Source organism: Vicugna pacos, chromosome 1, assembly GCF_048564905.1.
Source record: "Vicugna pacos chromosome 1, VicPac4, whole genome shotgun sequence".
NCBI lineage: Eukaryota > Metazoa > Chordata > Mammalia > Artiodactyla > Camelidae > Vicugna > Vicugna pacos.
Genome location: NC_132987.1, coordinates 113,322,667 through 113,339,580, shown reverse-complemented (window position 1 = coordinate 113,339,580; position 16,914 = coordinate 113,322,667). Strand labels below are relative to the sequence as shown.

General features: G+C 48.4%; 1 protein-coding gene across 1 annotated transcript; it reads right to left on the bottom strand.

The window, feature by feature from the left end:
• Nucleotides 1-148: 148 nt before the first annotated feature.
• On the bottom strand, nt 149-15,963 carry MRAP (melanocortin 2 receptor accessory protein). The gene is given in 5 exon segments (XM_006216031.3): nt 149-627; nt 629-731; nt 3,000-3,099; nt 15,398-15,819; nt 15,932-15,963. Coding segments are annotated over 4 exon segments (555 nt in total). The 5' UTR covers nt 15,504-15,819; nt 15,932-15,963; the 3' UTR covers nt 149-381.
• Between the last annotated feature and the right edge of the window lie 951 nt (nt 15,964-16,914).

The following is a 16,914-nucleotide window of genomic DNA, read 5'->3' as shown; positions in this document are numbered from 1 at the left end:
TCGCTGGGCGTCCTGAAAAGAGACAGATCAGCCAAGCCAACTCAGGGCCGATATTACAGAAGTAACAGTTGAAACTGAAAAGTGGCATGAAAAGATTAGTGAGTGAAGACTTTAAAATTTTTAATTCATACATACTTTATTTCCAGATATTTCTCCCCTTCCCAAAGCAAGCATAAGCACTAAGAAGGAGCTCAAGTAGGGTAAATAAAATGAGCAATGTTTGGACTATTTCCCTCTGTTGGGTGGGTGATTGCTGGCCTTGGATAAATGCACACACGTGCCCACTTGTACAGTCATCCTTGCCTAGGTGCACGTCCTGCCGCTGTGAATGGCTTTCAGAGGCACGTGTGTGTCCGGGTTGGCTGGAGTTCCCCGGCTCCCTCAGCAGCAGCTCCAGTCGGTTCTACGGTCAGGAGGCTGTGTCTGCAGGGGAGGCTCGCTGGGCACGTTTCCGATGTCAGCGGATGCCGTGCGAGTCCGCGTCGAGGGCCAGTTCCCAGAGGAGAGTGGTGGGGGCCCGGGGGGAGGTGAGGGGCGAGGTGGAGGGGCTCTCTGGCTGCGGCTGCTGCTGGGCAGGACTGGCTGCTCGGAGGCCTGGTTCCTCACCCACGCTGGGCGGAGGCTGCGGGGTCCCCTGGGGGGCCCTGTGGCACAGGCAGTGCCTCCAGACGCAGAGCGGGAGGTTGAGGCTGAGACTCCAGCGGCACGTTGGGTGGCGCTGCGTGCTGTTCCTGGGGACAGAGCAGTGGTGGGCAGGCATCCAAGCTGCCTGAGAGCAGTCCTTCCCGGGGGGCTTCCCTGCCGCACCCTCCTGCCTGTCCAAGTCCCACAGGGCAGGCTTCTGGGCGAGAAGTCCTCTGCCAGGGGAGCAGTCCCCGGGGAGGGTCAGCCCGGCTCACCCAGGTTGCCCAGGTCGCCGTGGTGGAGAAATGGAAGAGAAGAGGAAGTGCTCAATGGAGACCCTGACCTTGGGGCTTCCCCTCTGACCTCTGGTCACAGCTGGGGGGGGGGAGGGGCAGGTTGACCTTCCGTCCGTCCACGTGTTTGAGTGTAGTTCATCTCATATCCGTGCCTCAGGCCTACTTGTATCATAGCCAAAAATCCATCCTCCCTGGACAGAGCCTCCTGCACTCAAGATGTTGGGGGCAGAGGGCACGTCCCGCCTGCCTTCACTTTCATCAATGAAGTGGGATGATAATTGCCTCTTGGGTATCACTAGGATGAGATGAAGCGATGTACTGATAGCGGTCTAAGCTAGAGACCTAGTTTAAACGTGGTTATCAGTGAATGAAGAAGGCCAGGAAGGGAGCGTGAGGGAGCAGAGCCCTCCTTTCTGATGGTTCAGATGATGGTAGCATGATTTTTTTCTTTTTAAGCATGGACAGAACCTTGGGAAGCAACTTGGCATTTTCCTTCCTAAATCTAACTAAGGACCCATTTGTCTGCCCTGAGCATTCCTCGTCTGTTAGAAAGTTCCTGAAGAGCATGTTCTTTAGTGAGCCATGTGGCCAATCAGGGCAAACAGTGTCAGCATTTCACCCTGTTGTAAAATTGTATGTAGCCCAGGAGATGCTCAAGACCCCTGTGTGCTCGCAGAACCGGGGAACTTTCCACTTGCAAACTGTTGTAGCACAGGGCTTGCTCTAAGTCACCTCAGAAGAGCAGAAAAGAAAGGTAATTTCATTAGTTAGTCCCTCAGGGATCTCTTAGGGGTAAATATCGGCTTAGATTCGATGTGAGTTCTAAATACTGAAAGAAAAGAATGGATTTCTTTATTGCTGGAAAGCCAATCCCTGCCTCCCACGTGTGACCCAGGGAAACCAGATCTAGAAATGACCTGTTGCATGTAGACCTGGTGGATGAGACACTGTGGGCAGGGCGGGTGGGGGAGGGGGTAGAGGAAACAGAGGCCCCTCGAGGTGGGTCTGTCCACAGGTGCTCCCGGGAACGGGCAGTGGGCTCCTGTCGGGCACAGGGGCTGCCATCTCTGGATCTTTCAGGGGCTTGGAGGCGCCTCATCCCTTCCTGTCCCACAATAGCTCTGCTCACCTCTCCCTGCTATCAGCCACCTAGGCTGACATGGTTTCCACTCCCCAAGACTTCTTGGTCCACAATGGCTTCCAGCCCTGTCTTCCTCCTGGACCCCTCAGGGCCTCCAGGCGCCAGGCCACACGTGCCCAGGGGCATTGGCCAGCCCTGGACCAGCCATCTCCTGGTTAGCTGCCCACCCCAGTCCCATCAGCTGCGGCCGGGAGAGAGGTGGTATAGGGACTCTAGTAAGCACTGTCACCAGGGCAGCGGTAGCTGCGTTGGGCAGATGAAGCTGCCTGGGAGAACCGGACAACTGTCTAGCACAGGAGAATTAACAGGTACTGAGCTCGGCTCGAATCACTACTCGGAACTCATAGATTTTACCTCCAACTTAATTTACCCACAGTAGGCATTCAATGACAGACAGTGGCCATAGATGACTCAGTGAGGGTCCCATTTTCCTGGTGAGCTGGTTGGCAAGACCTAACTAACACAGAGAGTCACCTTGGCTTCAGCTTAACTGCAACAGCTTAACTGAAATCTATTTTATACACAACAAAATTCTCCCTTTTAAAATGCAAAATTCAATCATCTTTAGTATATTACCCTGAATTGTGTGACCACCACAATCTGTTTTAGAATATTTACACCATTCCCCCTAAAATCCCTGTACCCACCGGCAGTCACTCTCCTTCCTCTGCCTCCCCCAGCCCTAGGTGACCGCTAGCTGTTCTCTGTCTCTACAGGTTTGCCTCTTCTAGGCACTTCACATCCCCGGAATCACAGGACGGTGGCCTTTAGTGTCTGGCTTCTCTCACATAGCACGATGTCTCCAAGGTTCATCCGTGTTGTAGCATGAATCAGCTTCATTCCTTTCTGTGGCCAAATAACATTCCACCCTGAGGACAGATGGTCACTCCCTACTTGGCCGGGTAAGTCACCACCGCCCCCGCGCCACCCTTACTCACCTGGTCTGCGAGGGGCCTGACCAGGACATGTAGAGCAGGATGAGAAAGAGAAACAGCACGAAAGCAGCCAGGCTCACCCAGAAGGCGATGACGATCGAGTCTGCAGGAGGGGGACACGCGTCTCCACGTCAGTGAGGGAGTTACGGGCCCCCACGTGCTGTGGGAACAGGGCCCTGAGTGTAAGCGTTCCTGGCTGTGACCAGGGAGAAGATGTTTCCATTACCCTTGTGAAGGAACAGGGCAGCAGGGACCTGGCTTTTTCCCTGAGCCACTGGCCACTGGGTCAGCTTAGGGTGGATACTGAGGGGAAAAGAGTAACCGAGATTAGGTGGCATCTCATGGATTTGCTTTATCGGCTGCTCCTGCTGCTCAGAGGATGGTTTCCGCTCCTGTCTCTCTCCCTGGGAGGGAGGAGAAAGAGCTGTGGGAAACCTCGTGTGGCAGACTGGCCTCCCCTCCCCAGTGAGGGCTGCAGTCCCTACCAGGAGCCTTTCATGACCAGCCCACTGGGGACAGCTTCAGAGACCCCAAGATGAAAGACTTAGAGAAAGGATGTGTGCAGACAATGGTGCCAGCCGGCTCCATGGAGGGCCAGGCCCTTCCCTCTGCAGAGCAGTTAACCGTGGCCCGCCCTGGCCGGCCTGCTCAGGGACACGGGGAGAGCTGGCCCCTTTCTTGGCAGTGGACAAGGGGCCAGGGGAAACCAGAAAAGACACTTAGACCTTTCCAGGCCCTGGGTCGAACCTTGCAGGTCAGGAGTGCCTTTCTCTGGGGCTCTGGTCCAGGAACATTTGGCAAGTTGCTAGGGAACTGCAGCCACCTGACAGTTTTTCTTGGTGGTTGTCTATGGCTGTGGGCACCAAGTACCAGCTCATAATTAGTGTCTGCAAGCATCTCATCCCAGACCCACATGCCCCAGGATGAGATGCCCCCAACTGGGATGTGCTAGGTGCCTACATGTGCGACCAAAGGAGGCTACTAAAGGATGCTAATCAGCAGGTAGGTATTAAGCACCTTTGTGAGCCAGGTCCTGCTGGAGGCTGTTAAGGATTCAGAGCGGGCCAACCTGGCACCCCAGAAACCACTGACACCTTTCCCCTGCCCCTCCTCCCGCAGCGTCCTCCTCGAAACCCCTGTTGTACCAGCAGTGCTAGCCCCGCCCTGCTTTCTGTTCAAACAAAGAGATGTTTTTGTGTTGTATTTAAAGGAAGAGATGTTTATAAATGGGTGGACAAAGGAACAACTGAATGAATGGATGAATCAGTGGAAGATAGAGATTTGTGAGTCATTTGTGGGGTAAACAATGGTATTTGAGTAAAGGGTGTCACCTCTGCCCTCCACGACCCAAGACAGGTAGAGAGAGAAACTGAGACCTTGTAAGAGTTGATCTTAGACCCTAACAGTTAGCATCCAAGACAGGTAATAAGGAAAAGATGCAGTATTCGCAAAAAGAATCACGAGCTCCTGCCACCTTGTAATGCATCAGCAACTTGGCACTCACACTGCAGAGAGGCTAGGACAGCAGAGACCCCCAGGCTGGCTCTCACATTCTCTCCATTTTGTCTCTGAGCTGAGAAGCTGCTGGTGGCGCCCTAGAGCATCGAACTGTTGAAGGGGACATACAGGCTCCTGGGACAGAGGAAATGAGGTTGTTGCTGTCTGTCCTAAGCATAGGATTTTCCGAAGAAGCCTCTGACTTTCTTAGTCTTCCTGGCCTGCTTACTGTGCATTATTCTCCAATACCTGCTTCAGCTCAACTCCATCCCAAAGAATCATAACTCGTTGTATAACCACCAAAGTATGACAGTGTGTATTTTTCAGAAAATGTGGTTTGCAATTTCACTGGGTCAGGATGTTTCCAATTTCGGCAGACACTGACGCTCTTTTTCCTTCCTAAAAATGAAGCAGGATTTGAGGTCTTTGGCACCTAGGTAAGTTCGTCAGAGCCTTTCAGGAAGCAGCTTCAAAAACCGAGCGGTTGCGATACCCGCTCCCTGTCCCAGGCTCACACTGTCTGTCCCAGCCCTTGGCCATTATCTCCCCAGCTACTGAGCTGGAAGTGAGATGACACCTCTCCCTGAGCACGGAGTCTTCAGAGAAGCAAACTTTGAATTTCATCAGACCAAAGAGATCATCAGTAGCCACTAGCTGTTTCCTGTAGTACATTCTCTTTCATCATGTTGAAAAAGGCAACCAAGAAAATAGAGTTTTTTTCCTCTTCCTCCTGAAGGTTCAGCCTAAGTGCTTGGAAAGAACATTTTGTTCCAAGGGCAAGAGCTGTCATTCTCCAGTGTTGGAAGTGTTTAAACATCTGTGGGCTTGTTTTTACAACCAGGAGCACCAGGCTGGCTTGACAATGAAACTGGTCCAGCCACGGAAAACTCCCCTTCCCGCGTCTCCTCTTCCCACCCCTTCTTCCTTTCTCCCCCTTCCTCTTCCCTTCCCTCTTCTCTAGGATCCTAGTAGAAGATTTACCCCAAGAATTTTCCCTTCTTGGGGAATAAAAATGGGGTTAAGGACCCTAGGCTCTGGAGGTGGATGGCTCTGAGTTCAAATTCTGACTTTTCCATTTCCTAGCTATGTGAGCTCAGGCAGTCTGGGATTTTTACATCTCTAAGTCTGTTCTCCTCATCTGTTAAATGGAGATAAAAGAATGTGTTATATGGGCTGTTAGGCAAGTTAAATAAAACAATATGTCTATGCAATGGACACGGCACGAGTCCTTGTCTAGTGGTTGTGAACAGTGTGTAAGTAGAACTAAAATTATTTCTGTTAAGAGGCTTTGTGGCCCGTGATACCACGACATCCTTCAAGCTCACTACAGTGTAGGCTGTGGGTAAAGGTAACTGTGGCGTAGACTGCTGGTCTAATGTCTACTTTCAGGCGCTTCTGTACTGATAGAAGTCTTCCTAAAGGAGGGCACATGGCTGCCTGGGGTAAAGACTACAATTCCCAGCCTCCCTTTCTGCTAGGTATGATCATGTGACAAGGTTCTGGCCAATGAGATGTGAGTGGAGCAGTTACAGGACAGCTTCTAAGAGTCCATCCTGCAGAGACTGCTGGATGTCTAATTCCCATGTCCCCTCTTACTCCCTTACTTCCTTTCGGTGCCCAGAACATGGATGTGATGGCTAGAGCAAGGCTCGGAACATGGTGATGAGGACACATCCACAAGCCGGTTCCCGAAGATTTCATGGAGTTGACCCACTACCCCACCCTGCAAACTTTTACATGAGAGAGAAACCAACTTTTATTTTATCTGGTACTTTGTTCATTGTAACCAATTTTCTCTATTTTTAAGAAATGACTTTTTAAATGATCATACCAAAGCTGACAAGTCCAAGGAGGTGGGAAATAGCTTAGTGGTAGAGCATGTGCTTAGCATGCAGAGGTCCTGTGTTCAATCCTCAGTACCTCCATTAAAAAAAAAAACAAACTGGCAAATCCAAATGAATGCTAACCTTCAAAATAATCATCCTCTATCATAGCATCATCTAAATTTTCCTAAAATACATATATTGATCAAACATTTATAAACATTTATCAAACATTTATAAATTATTCTTTTGGAATTACCTTCAAGGACACACACACACACACACACACACAATTTTGCTGCTTTATGAGAGCATAATTTATTTTTGACACCCAGGTGGTATCAGTCAGCTTCATTTCATTCACCTGATTGGTTTCTGGGTTATTTTAAACTATTTCCCAGCAGCAAATCCACCCTCTAAAGAATATATAATTTATTCCTGTGGACATTTCATAGAACGTGTCAGGGCACAAAAGCCAGTTCCAAAGGAAGAGATCCAAGCAGTGTTTGAGCAATGACAGACTCATTCAAGTGTAGCACCTCTTCAAGGGGCTACCTTGATGGAAATTTATTCCAAGGTAAAACATTCTCGTATCTTTGTTTAAAAATCACTTTCACTACTTAGATCACACCCATGGCACTGACCATTTGGTGAAGACTTAGACATCATAATTAAAGTTGTAACCTGAGCTTGATCGCTCTGAACAAGAGAGAAGACTTAAATACATAGGTCCTTTGTCCAGTCTTTACACTGAAGTCTCTGTATTCAGAAGAGGTTGGTTCATGGGGTGTTTTTATTCTTTCTCTCCCAGCTGTCGGCGCAGCGGATGAGCAGTCTGCCTCATTACTGAAGCTGCCAGAGGCAGTGTGTCAGCAGAAGCCAGTATGGGCTCTGACAGATTCCTCCCCATCCATAATTAAAGGGAGAAGACATATTGACCTGAGAGGTAAATAATACAGCAGCAACGCCAGGCATGGCCCAAGGGAAATCAGTCCATCTTGCTGCACCCAGCAGTGGGGGCACTAGTGTGGTATCCAAGTACCCATCGTATTAAAATCATGTGTATTGCCGCTGTAAGATTGGAACATAGGACTGTTCTCCTAAGCTTAGCCTCTGCAAAGGGAACAGATGGAAGGTCAAACATAATTAGTCTGTTTAGCCAGGACCTCAGGAAACAGATTTGCATTTTCGACCTTCTGGATGGCGGTGGGGAGATTCTTAACCTTTTCTGTGAAGCAGTAGCCACGTCTGAAAATCACAGGGATCACAATCCTTGTGAAGTCCCTGTAACAAAATCACACCAGATTCCAAGCCACCCATGGGAAAGGGCAACCCACAGCCTTCAACTCAGCACCGAACGCTCATAAAAATATACCTAAATCCCTAGATGTTTCCAATTATCTGCCCAACCGTCATGGAATAAGTTCCATTGTATGGGCATGAACACAAAAATCTTAAAAATCCCTCCTGCTTGTTAGGTTAGCACATGAGCCTGGGTATTTTTCCTTCTATTTTTGTCTCCTTCTTTACTCGGCACAGGAGTTGAAGCCCACCTGGCCTTCCCTATGTCAACCAGCTGCTTCAGGTGACCTTCTAGTGAGACGATCTGAGAGAGTTTTGCCTCTTTGTCTCACCCTAAAGCATTCCGAGCATCCTTCTGTCTTTGATGTGCACCTCTGCAGAGACCTGGGATGCGATGCTTTCTGATTTGTTTGACGCGTTGGACACCCAACCCAGAGGAACTGGCAAAGAGAGAAAGTCGCATTTGTCAGCGAAGAAGGTCACCTTCCTGTGGCTGACCTCTGTCCACCCTCACCTGGACTCATGCTTACCTTTCCCTACCTTCAAAGCCAAGTCACAGAGCATCCCAGACTGCCCGATCTGCCTTTTGCTGATCAATCAGAGAAAACCAAAGGGACACAGCGATAACAGTAGCCCAGAGTGAGGATGAGGGAGATTTCTGTTTTTGCAGATTTTTTAGCCTTTTTCTTTTTTAGTGAACTTATTTGAACTCAAATACTGAGGACAAAAGTAGGCAAGACATCTTTACTTAACACACAGCAGTGGAAGAAGTTCTTCTCTCCCCAGGTCATTACTTATAAGAGCAAAATCCTAGAAATATCCTATATGTTCAGAGACACAAATTTCTAGGCCACTGTGCAGCTTCTTTACAAGGTTTTTGTGAAAGAATATTTAACAACATGGGAAAACAAGATATTGTGAGATCAATAAGAGCAGAGTACAAATGAGCACATAGAGCCAGGTCCTATTTGAAATCTATTTAGGAGACAGGATGTCATAATAAACTCTCTGTGTCTGCTTCAGCTGATGTCCAAGACAAAGGTGCCGCTATGGACTGAATGTTTGGGCGCTTCCTGCTCCAGTTCTTATGTGGAAGCCCTAATCCCCAGTGTGATGGTATTTGGAGGCGGGGCCATTGAGAGATGATTAGGTTTAGAAGAGGTCGTGAGGGTGGAGTCCCTTGTTGGGAATAGCACCCTTATACGAAGAGAAAGAGATACACATACACTCTCTCTCTCCGTTTGCACAAAGGGAAGGCCATGTGAGCACACAATGAGAAGGGGGCCACCTACAAGCCGGGAAGCAAGCCCTCACCAGACAGTGAGGCTGTGGCCATCTTGATCTTGGACTTCTAGCCCCCCAAAACTGTGAGAAATAAATGCTTGTTGTTTAAGCCATCCAGCCTGTGCTATCTTGTTATGGCAGCCTGAGTAGACTGAGACAGATGTTGACTACTTAAAATCTGATTTAGTGATGCTTAACTCTAAAGAATTTTCTTTAGGGACAGTAGACAATATTCAGAGTCCACCACACCCCTCACCTTGCAGGAGAGGGCAGTTGGCGCCCTGCCCTTGAGTCAGTGGGGCTGCCCCAGGGCATTGCCTATGTGTCTGATGCACACGTCCCAGACTGCGGACCCGTGAGAAGTACATTTCAGCTGTTTACAATCCATCAGTCTGTGGCATTTTGTTATAACAATCTGAATAGACTGACAGGCTGCTGGAACAAAATACCACGTCTGGATAATTTGAACAACAGACTTGTATTTTCTCACAGTTGTGGAATTCTGGATACTCGAAGTCCAAGATCAGTGTCAGCAGGGTCGGTTTCTTCGGAGGCCTCCCTCCTCAGCCTGCAGATGGCGCCTTCTCGCTAGGTCCTCACGTGGTCGTCCCTCGGGGTGTGTGTCTCTGTGTGTGTGTGTGTGTGTGTGTGTGTGTGTTTTCTAAGCTCCCCTTACAAGGACACCGGTCATTTTGGGTTAAGGCCCATCCCAATGACCTCATTTTAACTTAATCACCTCTAGAAAGGCCTTGTCTCCATATACAGTCACATTCTGGAGTACTGGGGGTTCGGACTTTGACATAGGACTGGAGGCAGGGGGACATGATTCAGCCCGTGACACCAAGGAAGAACAAAGTGGGATGGGGTTCAGACCTCCCTGAAGGAGATGTGGTCTGGCCACTGGATGGCAGAAAAGCTGGCTGGTTTAGCCAGGTCTGAGCTGGCCTGGAGCTGCTGGACAAACCACACACAAACCATGCGTACTCCAGAGTCCCAGCCTTGAGGGGAAGGGATGGAGACGTGAGGAGGGAGCTGGCTGGTGGGGGCTCTAGGAGGCGCAGCCCCTCTGTGTGTGACCTGGTCCTCAACAAGCTACAGCTGGCCCAGGGGCTTTGGTTACTGTGTTGAGATGGCCACAGAGAGATTACCACCATGCCGAGGCTGCACAATCTTAGAGGGACCAGGTTCTGCGCCAGGGCCCAGGGCTGGTCCCACCAGACGTACCCACACCCTCACTGCTGACCTCTCCCCCTCCCCGCCCACCGCCCTCTTGCAGAAGGTGCCTCTCCAGAACACTTTCCTGAGAAGGCCTAACACGTGCTTACTTTAAAGGGATTCTGTCATTGGTCACAGAGCACATCTTGAAAGGTTCATTCAGAGCCAAGAGGCAATAAATTAATAATTGATGGAAATATTCATCATAAAAATTAATGCATGCAAGAGCTGCCCACTTCACATGTATTTACTCATTCATTCATTCCACAAAGACCTGTTGTGTACCTACTGTGTGCTAGCCACTAGTCAGGAGCTGGGGAGAGAGAGAGAGATGGCCAAAGTTTCCTGCCCTGCTGGGTCTGGCGTCGTGGTGAGAATCTGCCCCCAATCTGCCAAGTGTGCTGGGAAGAGTCCTGAGGCGTCGGAGCTGGCACGTAGGTCCCGGCTCTGTAAGTATCTCACTGGGTGACATTAAGCAGGTCACTCGGCCCCTCTGTGCCCTGGTTCCCCCACGTACTTCCACCCTCGCGTCTGTAACACCAGGGCACAGGGGAGGGACCTTTTCAACTGCATGCTTCCAGCCCCAGCCCATGGCCGTCTCCTGCCCAGATCTCACCACTTCCCTACCCACCCTCACATCTCTATGTTCACCAGAGTGAGACCCTTAGCAAGCAAACTGGACCCTGTCTCTTCCCTGCTTAACAATTTGAAATGACTCCCACAGCTTCGTGGGGTCCTCAGAAGCACAGCCTCTGTCACTTTTCCCAAAACACCCTTCCGAACGCACGTCCTTTATGCACAGGAGTGTAACTGTTCACCACCCTGCACCCGCCCTCCGTATAGCAGGCAAATTCAACCTTTTGGACTCAGCTTCGCCGTGTCTTCCCTGGGAAGCCTTCCTTCGCCTCTTACTTCTCTCTAAGGGTGTCCTTCTCTGTGCTCTGTTGGCAAATTTTGCAAATCTCCAGCCTAATGTCATGAGCTGAGTAACTGTTTATTCATGATCAGTGTGTCCCACCCGATGGGACCTTGAGGATAAACAGTGACCTGCTCGATTGCTTCCTCAAGCCAGTGTCATCTACAAAAAGGGCCTATTAGACAAAAAGACACTTCAGGGACATCACCAGATGCAGCCCATCAGCATGGAGCGGACAACAGCTCTCACACACATTTGGGGGAAATTGGAGAATTGGGTATTAGATGATACTAGGAAATAATTATTGAAATCTTTAGATGTACTGTTATGTTCTAACTTTTAATAGTTTCCTAAGTTTGGTAGAGGAATGTTATGATGTCTGTAACCTACTTGGATTATCGATTATCTATGATCACAAAATGGGTAATAATAGTAATAAAATAGCTATTGCAAAAAAATTGAGGACATGGATTTAGTCTTTTTGCTTTTGTACCCCCAGCTCCCAGTGCAGAGTCTGGCCTGTAATGGATAGTCACAGAATTTTGGTTGTTTAATTATTCATGAGTAACATCCAGAAGTTGGGAAAATGTGTGGAGTGTTTCTGGTCTACTGTGGAAGTGGGTCTCATGCAACAGAATGAAAACAAAATTGACAGTGCCTAATTTCAGAAGGACTAACAAGAGGGAAGGGGAAGCTTAGACCTGTTGGGAAAGGAAGGGGTAGGGAAATGAGCAAAAGGCCTGTGGCTGAGCCTGGAGTCTCTCCTGTGCAGGGACGCCGTGAAGAGTTACACATGTTGTGCACTTCCTGAATGGGTTGTGATTAGCTGTGTGCCCGGAGAAGGAGCTTTTTCCTAATTTTCTCTGCCTGATGGGATAACTGCAGCCCTGTTACTATGTCTATGGGGCTTGTGGAAGAAGAGGAGAGTCAAGATGACCATTTGATGTTCCTGGGTGCCCTGGTATGCATCTGTGGGACAGTCCTTGGCAAACCTAGAAGGTTGGTTACCCTAAGGGGAGTGCAACAAGGGGAAGAAAAGGTTGTGGAGCTGGAAGTGAAGATGGAGAGAGAGAGACAGAAAGCAGGGGGAAGAAGGAAGTAAACTTGTAGGTTGATGTTTTCTAAAGTTGCAAGAACATGGAGTTATTATCACCAGCTGACGACACAACTTCCAGCAAGCTCAGCATCCCGTCCTCCCTCCACTGGAGAGGATGGCCACTTGCCCACCCACTGGGCCCAGACTGATACAGTTACAGACAAGCCCAGGGAGGAGGGAGGGGACTCAAGGAAGTTCTCAGTTTGCTCACAGCAGCTCTGGGCAGGAGTTATTACAAATACTACACAGAGTAGGAGACTAATTGTAAATGGGTGTATAGGTGTGTGTACGTGCAAAAACAGACTTACCATATGACCCAGCAATTCCACTCCTGGGCATATATCCAGAGAAAAAAGTAATTTGAAAAGATACCTGCACCCCAATGTTTACAGCAACACTATTTACAATACCCAAGACATGGAAGCAACCTGAATGTCCATCGACTGACGACTGGATAAAGAAGATGTGATACACACACACACACACACACACACACATGAATACTACTCGGCCATGAAAAAGAATGAAATAATGCCATTTGCAGCAACATGGATGGACTTGGAGATCATCTTACCAAATGAAGTCAGTCAGACAGAAAGACAAATATTAGGTGATATCATTTATATGTGGAATCTAAAAAATAGTACAAATGAACTTATTAACAAAACAGAAACAGACACAGACATAGAAAGGGGGGGAGGGATAAACTAGGAGTATAGGATTAACGGACATGCACTACTGTGTATGAAACAAATAAACAACAAGGATTTTCTGTATGGCCCAGAGAGCTGTATTCGATGTCTTATAATAAGCTATTATGGAAAAGAATCGGAAAAAAGAATGCATATATATGTATAACTGAATCACTTTGCTGTACAAACGGAACTAATACAATATTATAAAGCAACCATAGTTTAATTTAAAAAGAAAAAGACTGCCTTGAATTTTTAACCCTTCTCCCATTGGAACACATCTCATTCCCTCCTCCTGAATTTGGCCCGGCCTTCCCAACTTATTTGCCCAAAGTCACAGAGGTAGTAAGTGGCCGAGCTCAAATGCGAAGTACAGCCGACAGCCTCGGGAGTCCACGTCCACAGCCTCTACACAGCCGCTGCCCTGAAGCCGGTCTCCCAGAATAAAACAGGCAAACGCCTATTCAGGGCGTAAACACCCTGGGGGGGGGGGATTTTTGTTTTGCACCAAACGTCTTTTCCAGAGACAAGAGAAATTAAATTCGGATAAGACACGAGGCCTGCGATGTGTGAGGGACAGATGGAAATAAAGGCACCCTCTCCCGTGGGTGTCGAAGATGCCCGACGCCGGGGGCTGGATGTAACGTGGTATCTGAGAGCTCCTGTAATACAGTTAGAATCAACTTCCTAAGACACAAAGACACTTTTGAGACACTTAAGATGAATTTCTTGATAAAGTTTAATTTATTGGAGTGGGGGGAGTTCCGAGAAGCTGGTTGAGTTTCTTAAAATTATAGATGTCATGTTTTCCATTATCTGTATGAAAATATGGGGGAGAGCCACTTTGTGTGTCCCCTGAGATGTATAACTTGGATAATTTCTATCAAAGCACCACTGGATGTTTACTCTTCAAAGAAGGGACCCAGCGAGTGGTCCCTCCCTGTGGGTGTCAAAAGCCCCCAACATCTAGGTTGTCTGGAGGGCCAGTGACTGGCATCTGAAGCAAGCTTCCTCTCTAGAAGGGTCTTTACTGGGTTTGAGAATTTGGGGAGGAGTTTCTTATTGAACCTGACTTCTGGGCTCACCGGGTATCAACTTCCAACTCTGGTTCATGTGTGCAAGAAGGATCATCTGGAACCTCACACACAGTTTAGAGAACATGAGCCATTTTTCCCAGAAATGGAAGTTGTTTAGTGGGTAAGGGTGGTGGGGGCAGAAGATTGAGATTGTGGGTCCTAAGATTCTAAAGTTGCAAAGGGACCCCCCCCCCCACCCAAAGCCTCGGGGAGGAGTTTTGCAACCCAGGTTATGGTCAGGCGGCATGTCACACAAAAGGAGGGGAGTGTCTCAAGCTGAGCCAGAATTTTATTTAATCAAGTTAACTTTTTAAAAGTCTTTCCTGACTGCAGACCTACATGTTGTTGTCCAGATCAAGACGTATCCTGAAGTTCTGGACTTCTGATAATATATTTATTAGTGGGCTTTTATTTCAAACCTGCCACTTTATCCCTGTTCCTATATGTCTTCCTTACTGTGAGCTGTATGTGCAAAAATCTGATTTTTAATTTCATGATCATATACCTTGTATCAGAAAACTATTGTCCCTTCCAAAAGCTCTGCTGCAGTGCTGGGACAGTAAGTCCTCAGCAAACATGCATGGGCACCTCAAGGTCTGGAAGTTGTCAATGAAACTGGAAACAGGAATACTTCCTAACCAGACGTTCTAAAAGACTTTCACCGAGGGTCCTGCCAGGGATCTGCCTCCTTTCATTAAATACTAACATCTGAGTGAACTTCAGTTCTGAGCTGGGGTGTAATAGACTATCTTTCTTTTCATACGAGAAGCATCTCATTCCTTCTAAAAACTGCGTTTATTCTTTGACAGACACATTGTGTAATCGTAGTGAAATGCCCAAGGCATTCCAGACTTTGGGACAGGCAGAGAGGATGGGCTTCTGGGACTGAAACTTTGTTTCTGTTTTATTTTGTTTTGTTTTTCATGCTCATTTCCTCAGCTTACTTGTTATCTTGCCTGAGTAGCTGGAATAATCAGGGAAGATTGCTCACGAAGTACCAAGTTACTCAAGAGATGAAGACTGAGCAGGGAAGATGAGGGAAAGGATGTTAACTCGTGCAATTGTCCTTCCCGAGACCATGAAGAAGATTAAACATCGGTGGGTACTTTAATAGGAGTTAGTGAGTCATACATCTGAGGAGTGGACATAATTACTCTCTCTCTCTCACATGTGCACAGAGTCAATAGAAAACTCAAAATCTACAATTTGAAGAAACTTACTCAGCTCACTGGAACCCTAGAAAAATCAAACTCTATTAAGAAATCTATCTTACCGGTCTATTCTGCTCCCATAGCATCTTTTTTAGTTTCTCAGGGGGTTCGTTCCAAACTTATTACTGAGGATAACAGGTGTCACCCTCCTTTCACCTGTAGCCATGAATCCGGGGGCACGTTCCGGCTTCCCCGTGACGCCTGCCGGAGTTCATAAGTGAATGGAGGGAAGTTGTTTGGGCCAAACCCCAGCCTCTGCCTGGCTGGCTTCCCCAGTTCAAGGACTCACGTTTGTTGGCTTTCAGCTTCTTCTCATCCACAGGAATGAGGTCCAAGTAGTCCATGTAGTATTCGTAGCTGTAGTACGCAGCGGAGGCATTGGTCCTGTTGGCCATGCCTGCGGCGCTGGGAGGAGGCACCTCGGAGCCGCCCAAGCTCTACCAGGAGATCGCCCAGCGGATTTCTGTAAAAATCATCCAAGTGTGTCTGTGGGTCTCCAGGCTCAAGGCCTGCCCACTTATCGGAGCTGTTGGGCTGGGAGAAAGGTCAGGGGGGTGTGCCTGACATCTTCAGTGTGCAAGCAGAGTGTTCCATACCGCCCGGCTTGACGGGACTCCAAGACAAACAGATCCGCGAGGTGGGAGCCTGAGGTCCCAGTGCAGGTCCAGGTTGGCCCTCAGCTTTCGGATAGGAAAACAGATCCCCTTGGGCCTCATGAAAGACAAGATGTGAAATAGGGGTAGAAAGGACAATTACTTTTGGCCTTAAGTACTTAAAAACTTAGGAAAACCAAATCAAACGCCCGCCAGTGCCCTTGACTTACATTAAGGCAGTTCTTGCTGCTATTAAGCAACCAGTACAGCTCACTGGCTTAGATTCATTATCCGAGGGCAGAAATTGAGTGATGTCGGCCCTGAACTTGCAACCCCTCTCATGCAATACACATCACCAATTAATTAAACCAAAAGAACTCCCTGTTCCAATTGAGCACACCTCCCAGCTTTTATAGGATCCCCCAAGAACCAACAAGCCAGCAGCCTCTGTTCAGACTGGAGAGGCTGTTTTGCGGGCCAAGATCCCACATGGATTGCACTCTGGGGAAATAGGGCCCCAGGGTTCACCAGCCCTTGGCTGATGACAAGGACTCCAAGTCTTCTAAGAGCACAGACGCAATCAAGAGAAACATTTCAAATATTTCGAATGAGTAGGACTAAATGTGAGAGCAGCCTAGAATTTAGCCTTTGAGAATTAGTCATGAAATCAACTATGAAATATACCAATTTTCTAGTGTTCTTGATTCAGGTCTACACTACCAGAGTACAGCTGGGCACTGATAGTGTAGACGGCGAACCCAGGTAACTTCAGGCCCTCTGCTGGTTTTCATCCAGTGCCCCCAAGCCTGCTGGGCCTGGGGCATTTCTTGGGGACCCCTCCCCCTGAACTGAACCGAGGTGGTTCAGTTGATTGGAAAGGGAGAAATGAGCTCCAGGGTTTCCAAAGTTGGGGTAGGGTAGTGCAGGGAGGATCCACTTGAAAAGACACTCCATACACCATGCACATAGCTGTGCACCTCCAGATGTTGCTGTAGACACAGCTGTGCACATGCCACCCAGGAGTACGTGGTTAAGGGACAGTGCAGGGGGGCAGGTAAAGCTCAGTGGTAGAGCATGTGCTTACCATGCATAAAGTCCTGGGTTCCATTCCCAGTACCTCCATCAAAAAAAAAAAATAGGACATGGAGTGTAAGGGACATGGGGATGGATTCTGGAGCCAGACTGCCTCCTTCAAATCCTGTCTCTTCCTCTT